The sequence below is a fragment of the Sciurus carolinensis genome, chromosome 9 (assembly GCF_902686445.1).
Source record: "Sciurus carolinensis chromosome 9, mSciCar1.2, whole genome shotgun sequence".
In the NCBI taxonomy this organism is placed as follows: Eukaryota; Metazoa; Chordata; class Mammalia; order Rodentia; family Sciuridae; genus Sciurus; species Sciurus carolinensis.
In genome coordinates, this window is record NC_062221.1 from 78,772,760 (window position 1) to 78,785,047 (window position 12,288).

The 12,288-nt window shown below is 35.4% G+C and overlaps 1 protein-coding gene across 1 annotated transcript in view; it reads left to right on the forward strand.

The window, feature by feature from the left end:
* The window catches only part of Ccdc191 (coiled-coil domain containing 191), an 89,717-nt gene that overhangs the window by 54,595 nt on the left and 22,834 nt on the right, over positions 1-12,288 (forward strand). The window contains exons 11-13 of the mRNA XM_047563408.1: positions 760-848; positions 3,325-3,407; positions 6,778-6,879. Coding sequence (XP_047419364.1) covers positions 760-848; positions 3,325-3,407; positions 6,778-6,879 — 274 coding nt within the window. The remainder of the gene's footprint in view (positions 1-759; positions 849-3,324; positions 3,408-6,777; positions 6,880-12,288) is intronic.

Consider the following 12,288-nt stretch of genomic DNA (forward strand, 5'->3'; position numbering starts at 1 on the left):
TTGCTCTAACCAGATTTCTAGGTTTCTTATTATGTTTAGTGCTGAAAAGCCAGCTTGGACAATTTCAGGTACCCATGAGCATCCCCTGGGCTTACTAATTACCTAGCTTAAATTTTTAGATGCTTAGGATACAACTAAATACCTTCAAGCCTGATGTAAGAGTTCAAATTTCTCAAAGTCATCTAAGATGGTTTCACATATGCTTGAGACTCAGTACATGTGATATGCTGTAAGATAAGAAGAGGTGATACCTGTTGATTTGAAGCACTAGGCTGGGTATCAGAATGCCTGACTCTCATTGCAGATTCAGGTCAGCCATGCAGTATTTCTGTATCTTTTTTTTTTTTTTTTTCTTTTCTGGATTTTCCATTTTATTTTATTTATTTTTTTTCTTTATTTTTTTATTTTTTTATTTTTTTACATTTACATAGGGTAATGATGTTTATTTTATTTTTCCCCTCCCCCCACCCCTCCCACCCCTCTTTTCCCTCTACACAGTCCTTCTTTCCTTCATTCTTGCCGCTGTCCTTAGCCTAATTCTAAACCTAACCCTTCTGTATCTTAATATACCAATTTGTAGGCTGGATGTAATAATGACAGAGTTATCTCAGAGAGGAAGGATTAATTAAAATTTGTAAAATGCTTTGAATTCCTCAGGTGAAAATGTAGTAAAGGAAGCTGGATATCAGTCTAAAATCTTTCCCCTCGTTTTCTTTTTCTTTCTTTTTTTCCTCCCAATTCATCTGTTACTTCCCCTAGGACTGAAGGCAGAAGTAACTCCCGAAATTCTCTTTCTGGGCCCAAAAGGAACCCAAAGCAGCTAACGGCACCCCATCCCATACTGAAAGGCAAGTTGTTCCTCTCTCCTGGAGTAGAATATGCCTGGGTCTGAAGTGTGGTAACTCAGGTTTTGAGATTTGGCAGAACGTTGTCAGAATCTAAGTTGGGTAGACAGGGGAGGAATGGAATGTATCAGAGAGCTCCACTACTTTTTTCCTGCCCATTTCACAAACCTTTTTGACTTTCCCAGCTATCTCACACACACACACACACACACACAACACACACACACACATTGTTGAAAGGTATATCATTTTTCTGTAATTTCAGATTCAGGTTGTGAAAAAAGAATGGGATAAATTATACAAATGAGAAAACTCTGACTAGTTGCTAAGGCTAAACATTTGTAAAAATTATCTGTCATTGCAACTTGTTAATGCTAAAATACTGGTCAGTTTATAGCAATTGAAGTCAGTATATTATTTTATGATGAGATATGTCTTGATGGTAGTGTTTTAGTAATGAAAACTACAAACCAGATATTTTAATTTGATAATATTTTTGAAGCACATAGAAACCCTTATTTAAAAACTATATGAGACAGTAAGAATAGGAATATTCTTCAGAATCCACCTAGTAAATTTGCTAATTGCTTTTATCATATACTTAGTCACTCACTGTACATATTTATACTATGAGTCTGTTATATGTTGCCATGTTTTATATAGATGACAATTATATTGTGGTTTGTAAATTTGACTTTTTACCTTTGGCAAGCTTGCTACCCTAACAGGAAGGGGTGACATCTGAAAGATACTGTGCCTGTCGTCAATTCCTATTAATGAAGAAATCGGCAGTCTTTGCATTAACTATCTGCCAAGGCAGTAGTTTATGCTATCTTTGCCCACCACTAAGCCTGATCAGAAATACCAGATCAGTGCAATAAGTTCTTTAAAATTATTGTTTGATCAAGGAGTTAGCTATTTTAGAATCCAGTCTACTTTTCAAGCAGACTTTAATGATTCAATCTAGAAAAGATGGGGAAAGGGCATATTATCAGAAACTACTTCTCAGAGCTCTCCTGCTTTAATCCCTTAGTCTATTTCTGTCTTCTTAAGGACAGTCTCGCTCCTGCCATCTGTGGCACCACCACTATTCTTTTGTAGCAAAACAGACACTTAATATCTGTAAGAAATAGCTTGGTGAGTTTTTTGTTTATTAATTCTTAAAACTTGGACTTAAATCTTCTCTGTAACATGGCCCAAGAAATTGAAAGCAACTATGAGCTGGCTTTGGTGAGTAAAACTTGGTACTCCTCCTTCCTGTGAAAGCCCTGCCTGATTACAGAGTCATATTATCAGACCATCTTGCACATTTGTTTCTTTTGGATCGATACTTAATAGACTGTCAAGAACAGGAGTCTGACACTCAAATTCATTTGGATGCCAGTTCTCCAAATGCTTGGTACAATTCCATTTCCTGCCCATCTGGATATCCAGGTCTTAAAACTAGATTTGAAATATATTCATCATGACCCTAAACTTTAGTTTATTTGTTGTTCCTGCATATACAAATGTATATACAGTGACTTAAAATTAGCAGGTTCACTTAAAATAGGATTTAAGGAATGCTTCTATTCTTAAACTATTTGTTAGATGTAGTTGTTTTTTTTTTTTCTGTTTATCAAGTTACAACTAAATTAAAATTCTGACTTCTTCTATTAGTCAGATTATTTTATTTAAACCAGTGAAGAGTTGTTATTATTATTATTGTTATTTTGCAGTATTGGGAATTAAGCCCAGAAACTTGTGCATGATAAGCAGCACTCTACCACTGAGTTACAACCCCAGTCTTAAACCAGTAAAGAGTTATTCTTTTGTTTTTGTTTTTTTTTTCATTCTTTGTTTTTTGTTTTGTTTTGGTACTGGAGTTTGATCCCAGGGGCACTTAACAACTGAGCTATATCCCTAGCCCTTTTTTTATATTTTATTTTGAGATAGGATCTCACTAAGTTGCTTAGGGCCTTTCTAAGTTGCTGAGGCTGGCCTCAGACTTTTGGTCCTCCTGCCTCAGCTTCCAGAATCACTGGGATTAAAGGTATGCAACACTGTGCCTGGCTCACAAAGAGTTATTCTAATAAAAATGTACATCATTACCCTATGTACATGTATGATTACACAAAAGGTATGAATCTACATTGTGTACAACCACAGAAATGAAATGATGTACCCCATTTGTGTACAGTGATTCAAAATGCAGTCTGTAAAAATGTAAAGACAAATAAATAATTAAATTTTTTAAAAAACATAAACAAAAACATAATTACCTACAAATTATTTCTCATCACTGAGGATTGGGTTGTAGGTCTTCAACTTATATAGCATGTTTAAGTCCTTATATCTAATTTTCTTCTGAGATCGTGAACATTCAATTTACAAAAAAAAAAAAACCTTAAAATTAACCATAAATACTGCAATTAAATGGAGATATTTCTTTTGCAGTCTTTCTCATATTTTTTATTGGAATTCTGTTACTATTTTTTAGCCATGGAAGAAAGAGCAATGCAACGAGCTGAACGTAGGCAGATCTTGGCAGAGAGGAAGAAAAAACTAGAAGAAGAGAAATTGGTAATAAATACAGAATGCAAACTGAGGCAAGAAAAAGGATTTGTCTAGATCTTCCTTAAAAAGTGAAATTATGGTATTTGCTGGTAAATGGATGGAGTTGGAGAATATCATTCTAAGCAAATAAACCAAACCCAAAAAACCAAAGACCAAATGTTTTGGATGCTAATTCACAATAAGTGGGGCAGGCGCTAGGGAAGAATAGAGTTACTTTATATTAAGTAGAGGGGAGTGAAGAGAAAGGAAGGGTATGGAGGAAGGAAGGATAGTAGAGTGAAACAGACATTATTACCTCAGGTACATATATGACTGCATGACCAATGTGATCATACAACAAGTACAATCAGAAAAATGAGAAATTATAATCCATTTATGTATAATTTATCAAAATGCATAAATGCATTGTCATGAATAACCAATTAGAACAAATTTTAAAAAAATTTTTAAATGATACCTTGCTTGTTCAAGCCTGAAACTATAAAGTCAGATCAACTTTGGAAATGACTTGCGTTCTTCTCACCTGAGTTATGTAACCTTTTTAAGAAAATGAGAGAGAAAAACATCAACATCATTAGCCTAGCAGGAAGGAAATGATACAAGTTATTGAGAGCTGGCAATTTGAAAGATTCACACATAACCAAGATTAGTATTATAGATAGGCTTTATGAATTTGCAAAGAAGAATAGTTTTTATCTTTCACAAATTTGACCTAGACTGTCAGAAGTAAATCTTGCACCTACAAGGAAAATATTAACAGTCTGACAGGTTGTGTGGGGGAGGATTTTGGGGAAATAAAAGAAAAAAAATCTTTTCCTTCACTGGACTTAGTATTTCACAGATGAAAATTAAGAACTTAAAAAATAGTCATTTTATGATTGAAAATTAATGGTCTTCTTCACGCTCAACCTTATCTTCCCAAGTTGAAAAGGATCCTTTTGGAGAAACTTTTAAGTTATACAAATGATCACCTGTTGGTTGGGTTTTCCACTTTTATCACAAAGTGCAGACTTATTCCAGAGTTAGGGAAGGCATTTTTTTAAAACTTTTTTTTCTATATTTTTATTGGTACATTATAATTGTATACAATGGTAGGATTCGTTGTTATATATTCATACATACACACAATATAATAATATAATTTGGTCAGTATCATTCCCCAGTATTCCCCTTCCACCCTCTTTCCTCTGTTCTGCTGATCTTCCTTCAATTTTCATGAGATATTCCACTCCTCCACCCATCACCTTTCTTTTCCTTTTTCCTCTCTAGATTCTACATATGAGAGAAAACATGCAACCCTTGACCTTCAGAGTTTGACTTGTTTCATTTAACATAATGTTCTCAAGGTGTTTTAGTCAGCTTTTTCACCACTGTGACTAAATGACCCAACCAGAACAACTATAAAGGAGGGAAGATCTATTTAGGGGCTCACAATTTCTGAGGTCTCAATCCATAGACAGCAGTTTCCATTCCTTGGGGCTCGAGGTGAGGCAGAACATCACCTCGGAAGAGTGTGGAAGAGGGAACCAGCTCACATGACAATTCGGCAGCAGAGAGAGAGAGGTCTCCACTTGCCAGATACAAATATATACCCCAAAGTCACACTCTACCACTTCATTTTCCACTCAGTTAACCCCTATAAGGGATTAATCCCTATCCCTATCACTGATTCGGTTAAGACTCTTTTACTACCCAATCATTTCCCCTCTGAACCTTCTTACATTGTCTCACACATGAGCTTTCAGGGTACACCTCACATCTAAACCATAACATAAGGTTCATTCATTTGCCTGCAAATTATATAATTTTGTTTTTCTTTATGACGAAATAAAACTCCATTGTGTATATATACATTTTCTCTATCTGTTCATTTGTTGATGGATACCTAGTTTGCTCCCACAGTTTGGCTATTGTGAATTATTGTGCTGTAAACATGAGTATGTATGTATCACTATAGTATGATGACTTTAATTTTTTATTAATTTTTTAATTTGTTCTAATTAGTTATACATGACAGTAGAATGCATTTATACATTTTGATAAATCATACATATATGGAGTATAATTTCTCATTTTTCTGATTGTACATATTGTAGGATCACATCAGTCTTGCAGTCATACATGTACCTGAGGTAATAATGTCTGTTTCACTCTACAATCCTTCCTACCCCCATAGCACTTCCCCTCTCTTCACTCTCCTCCACCTAATATAAAGTAACTCTGTTTTTCCTTAGCACCCCCCCCAACACACTTATTGGGAATTAGTATCTGCGTATCAGAGAAAACATTCGGCCTTTGGTTTTTTGAGTTTGGCTTGTTTCACTTAGCATGATATTCTCCAAATCCATCCATTTACTTGGAGAAAATCTTTACCACATGCACCTCAGATTAAGCATTAATCTCTAAGATATAAAAAGAACTCAGAAAACACCAAAAAAACCCAAATAATCCAATCAATAAATGGGTTAAGGAACTGAACAGACACTTCACAGAGGAAGAAATTTAATCGATCAACAAATATATGAAAAAATGTTTAACATCTCTAGAAATTTCTCCAGAGAAATGAAATTTCTCTAGAGAATGAAAGTCAAAACTACTCTTAAGATTTCATCTCATTCCAATCAGAATGGCAATCATCGAGAATACAAGCAAATATTGGTGAGGATGTGGGGGGAAAGGTACACTAATATGTTGCTGGTGGGAATGCAAAATGGTGCAACCATTATGGAAAGTGGTATGGAATTTCCTCAGAAAACTTGGAATGGAACCACCATTTGACCCAGCTATCCCACTCCTCGGTTTATACCCAAAGGACTTAAAATCAGCTTATTACAGTGATGCAGCCACATCAAAGTTCATAGCAGCTCAACTCACAATAGCTAAACTATGTAACCAACCTAGATGCTGTTAAACAGATGAATGGATAAAGAAATTGTAGTATATATACACAATGGAATATTACTCAACCTTAAAGAAGAATGAAATTATGACTTTAATTCTTTAGAATAAATAAGGAGGAGTGGTATGGCTGGGTCATATGGTTGCTCCATTCCTACTCTTTTGAGGAACCTCCATATTGATTTCCACAGTGATTATACTAATTTACAGTCCCACAAACAGTGTGAAAATTTCCTTTTTCTCCACATCCTCTCTAGCATATGTTATTGTTTGTATTCTTGATGTATGCCATTCTGATGGGAGATGAAATCTCAGGGTGTTTTTGATTTGCATTTCCGTAATTGCTAATGATGTTGAACATTTTTCCATATATTTGTTGTGCAGGAACTTTGGTAGATACTTGACTTACCTCAGCATGGAAGATCTTATTCCCATGCAGACTAAGGTTCTGATTTTTCTTCATTCTAATCTCAATCAGGCCCAGTTAAAGGCCCAAGAAGAGGAACGTCAGAAGAGAGAGGCAGAAGAAAAGGAGGCTCAACTTGAGAGAAAACGAGAAGAGAAAAGACTGAAGAAAATGGTCAGTAAGGTCCTTGTTAGGTCACCTGTCTATGGAGGTCTATTGTGTGTGATCTTGTAGTCTGTCCACTAACACTCTTCTCTTATCCACACCTACTTTCCTCCATCTTAGTGAAAACCCACCATTGTTCAGATGAGCCTTTCTTGCTCTGACTGCTCTCCTTCAACCCAACTTTAAGTTAGGTCCTCCTTTGTGAACTCCCCTCAAATATCCTTCAGAGCACTACTGATGCTAATAATTATGTATCTGTTTTGTGGCTTTTATTCATTTCTCCATCCCCAACTGAACTGTAAACTCCATCACAGTAAAGGGAGCAGCCTGGTGTTGTTCACGGTTGTATTATCTAGCAGTATGCCTGAAATGCAGCAGGCACTCAGAAAATACGTGTTGAATGAGTGAATGAGTGATTGTACACATGGAGGAAAATACACCCAAAAAAATAAGACATAAATAAGTCAACATCTCAAAATCTTTTACAAGTTACCAGACATTTTGAATCTCCAGAAGAGGGACACAGTGTGCCAGGTAGTCACATGTATCTGACTACAGACCTTTTTTTTTATAGAGCACATAGTAACACACCATGGATCAGCTTGGAGTCATACCATTGTAAATCAATGAGATAATTTTCAAAATATAAAATATAAGAAAATTTCCCTCTCATATCTGTTCATTGTAAAAAATTTGAGAAATATAAAGAAGATAGGAAAACATCTCTGAATTCAGCACTAAGAATTAACTACTTATTATATCTTAATATTTTAATATGTCCATTTCTGTTCTCTGCTCATATCCCTATCCTAGCCCTCTTTCTCTTTTGGCAGTCCTGAAGATTCAGTCCAGGGGTTCTCTACCACTAAGCTACATTTTTATTTTGAGACAGAGCCTCTCTAAGTTGCCCAGGCTGGTCTCAGATTTGTAATTCTCCTGTTCTTGTCTCCAGAGTAGCTGGGATTACAGGCATGCACCACTGTGCCTGATGGATCTCTCTCCTAACAGGTTGATCATTGTGTGTATGTAGGGGTATAGAGTTTTTAAACTTCTTTTTTAAATTTAAGAGGCTATTGTGAGTGTATTCACTTGTCATTCAGAAATTTTCAAGGCTGTGTGTGTATGGATGTGTGTGTGTGTGTGTTCATTTAAAAAATAAACCTTTTTTTTGCATTATTTGGATTTACAGAAAAATTGCAAAGATAGTACAGTTTCCATGTATTCCTCATTTCCTAATGTTGCTTTCCCTAATGTTATCATCTTATAGATACATTTGTTGACACTAAGAAATCAATATTAACACATTACTATTAATTTCAGACATTATTTGGATTTCAGTGGTCTTTCCATTAATGTTTAAGATCTAATTCAGGATACCATATTCCACATAACTATCATGTCTCTTAATGTCCTTTGGTCTGTGACAGTTTTTCAGTCTTTCCTTATTTATCATGACCCTTTTGCAAATTTCAACAATTTTGAGGATTACTGGTCAGATATTTTGTAGACTGTTCCTCTGTGTTTGTCTGATCTTTTTCTTATAACTATCCTGGAATAGTAAGGTTTATTATTATTATTATTATTACTATTATTAGTTCTAATCAGTTATCATGCAGCAGAATGCATTTCAACTCACTGTACACAAATGAAGCACAGCTTTTCATTTCTCTGGTTGTACACGATGCAGTTACCTGTTTATGCAATCAAACATGTACGTGGGGTAATAATGTCCATCTCATTTCACCATCTTTCCCACCTCCATGCCCCCTCTCCTTCCCTCTGCCCAATCCAGTGTTCCTCCATTCTTTCCTTGCCCCCCACCACCATTATGGATCAACATCCACATGTCAGAGAAAACATTTGGCTTTTGGTTTTTTTGGAATTGACTTTATTTCACTTAGCACGATATTCTCTACCTCCATCCATTTACCTGCAAATACCTTAGTTTCATTCTTCTTTAAGGCTGAGTAATATTCAATTGTGTATATATACCACAATTTCTTTATCCATTCATCTATTGAAGGACATCTAGGTTGGTTCCACAGTTTTTAATACAAGAATGACAACAAGGTGAATGCCCTCCTAGTCACATCATAGCAGGAGTACATGATAACAAAATGACTCATCTCTAGTGATGTTCATCTTGACAAGCTGGTTTAGGTAGTACTTGACAAGTTTCTCCCTGTAAAGTTATTTTCCCCTTTTCATACTCTGTCCTTTGGAACTAATCATTAAGTCCAGTGTACTCTCAGGGCAGGGAGGAAGGAAAATTAAGCTTCATGTGCTGAAAGGAGGAGTACCTACCTACATTATTTGGAGTTAGTCTATGAAGAATACTTATTTTCCTTCCTCCATTTATTTATTTGTTCAATCATTTAGTCATTTATTTATATAAGTAGAATTCATGTCTATTTATTTTATACTTGGGATGACAAAAATATTGTTACTTATTTTTTTGATCAAATTATTCTGGCTTTGTTTAGTTAGCATTGGGAGCTCTTTTAGGTGGACTTCTGCATTCCTTTGCAGAAGGAGAGAGAGAGAGAGAGAGTGAGAGTACTAAACATGAGCTCATACTGCTTGCTGTCTGCAGCTCTAATTCATACACAAAGGTCTATCCTATCCTTCCTTTCTTGCTCATTTATAAGTGTCTTCTCTGAAACCTGCCTCTCATAGCCCACCCGTCATTTACTTACTGTTCATTTCCAATATAGGTAGAAAGTAGTTAAAACTTTCAGCTTATACTCCCCACAAGAAATTTACTGATTACAGTATAGTATTTATATATAGTCCCATTTATCTGTAGCTTTACACTTTTGAATTAAAACTGTTTTCCAAAGTCACTAAGATCAATCGTGTTTTTCCCCTTCTTGTGTGCAGTTAAGAGTTATGTCATTCATTGTTTTTTGTTTTGTTTTGTTTTGACACTAGGAATTGAACCCAGGTGTGCTTTACCACTGAGCCACATCCCAACCCCTTTTTATTTTATTTATTTTTGAGACAGGGTTTCACTAAGTTGCTTAGGGCCTTGCTAAGTTGCTGATCTTGGCCTCAAATTTGTGATCCTCCTGCCTCAGCTTCCTGAGTCACTGGGTTTATAGGTGTGTTCCACTGCCCCAGCTGTCATTCCCCCCTTTTTTTTTTTTTGCTGTTGAGATTATTTTTCTTTTTTCTTTTTGTTCTAATTAGTTATACATGACAGTAGAATACACTTTAACACATCATACATAAATGGAGTGTAATTTCTCATTCTTCTGGTTGTACATGATACAGAATCACACCAGTCATATACTTATGTATGTGCATAGGGTAATAATGTCTGGTTCATTCTACTATCTTTCCTATCCCAATACCCCCTCCCCTCCTTTCACTCCACTCTACCTAATCCAAAGTAACTCTTTTCTTCCTTAGCCCACCCCCTTATTGTGAATTAGCATCTGCATATCAGAGAAAACATTCAGCCTTTGGTTCTTTGGGATTGGATTATTTCACTTAGCAAGATATTCTCCAGTTCCATCCATTAACCAGCAAATGCCATAATTTCATTCTTCTTTAAGACTGAGTAATATTCCATTGTGTATATGTACTACAATTTATTTATCCATTCATCTGTTGAAGAGCATCTAGGTTGATTCCATAGTTTAGCTATTGTGAGTTGAGCTGCTATGAACTTTGATGTGTGAACATTGATGTGGCTGCATCACTGTAGTATGCTGATTTTAAGCCCTTTGGGTATAAACCGAGGAATGGGATAGCTGGGTCAAATGGTGGTTCCATTCCAAGTTTTCTGAGGAAATTCCATACTGCTTTCCATAATTGTTGCACCATTTTGCATTCCCACCAGCAACATATGAGTACCTTTTTCCCCATCCTCACCAGTATTTACTGTTGCTTGTATTCTTGATAATTGCTATTCTGATTGGAGTAAGATGAAATCTTAAGAGTAGTTTTGACTTTCATTTCTCTAATTGCTAGAGATGTTGAACATTTTTTCATATATTTGTTGATCAATTAAATTTCTTCCTCTGTGAAGTGTCTGCTCAGTTCCTTAGCCCATTTATTGATTGGGTTATTTGGTTTTTTGGTGTTAAGTTTTTTAAGTTCTTTATATATCCTGGAAATTAATGCTCTATCTGAGGATCTTGTGGTAAAGACTTTCTCCCATTCTGTAGGCTCTCTCTTCACATTATTGATTGCTTCTTTTGCTGAGATTTTTTAGTTTGAATCCATCCCATTTATTGATTCTTAATTTTATTTCTTGCTATTTAGGAGTCTTGTTAAGGATGTCAGATCCTAGTTCAACATGGTTAAGATTTCGGCCTACTTTTTCTTCTGTTAGGCACAGGGTCTCTGTTCTAGTGCCTAAGTTTTTTATCTACTTTGAGTTAAGTTTCATGAAGGGTGAGAGGGAGGGGTTTAATTTCATTTTGTTACGTGTGGATTTCCAGTTTTCTCAGACCATTTATTGAATAGGCTATCTTTTCTCTAGTGTATGCTTTTGTCGCCTTTGTCAAGTATGAGATAACTGTATGTATGTGGGTTCATTTCTGTCTTTTATTCTAATCAGATTCATTTGTCACAGGGGAACTTTCATCTTGGAATCCTTGATATCCTACTTGATTTTGTTTGTTTGCTTACATTAAATTTCACTTTGTATGATGTACAGAGCTATGACTTTTTAACAAATTTACAAATTGTATATCTACATGTATATTACTCAAAGCACTTCCTTCAAGCTAAAAGGTCCCCTGTACATTCTATTCCTTTTGTAATGAACCACTGACCAGCCTCTAAACCCTGGAAAATGCTGATTTGGTTTCCCTATTTGTGTGTGTGTGTGTGTGTGTGTTAACCTTTTCCAAAATTTTTATGAATGAACTTACACAAAATGGCTTCTTTCACTTAGTCCAGTGCATTCCAGATTCATCCATATTGTTACATGAATCAAATGCTCAGTTCTTTTTATTAACAAGTAGTACCCCAATAGAATTCCACCTAGATATGCCAGAATTACCTATTCCTCTGTCAATATTGCTTCCGGTCCTTAGCAATTATGAATAAAACTACTGGAAATATTCACATACAGGGATTCAGTTGGATAGATATTTTGATTAACCTAGGAATATGATTGCTAGGTAGTGTGGTAAGTTTATATTTATGGATAAATACCAAATTATCTTCCAACGACTACCATTGAAAGTTTCTTTTATTCCATATCTTCATTGGCATTTGTTATTGTTGGTTTTGGGGGTCTTATACATGATAATAGGTATATAGTGATAATTATTGTGGTATTTACTTGAGTTTCCATAATAGTAATTAGTATTGAGCATCACTTCATATGTTTGCCTGCCATCTATGTATCTTTCATAGTGAAGGAGCAGTTCATGTCTTATGCCCATTTAAAAAATTGAGTCG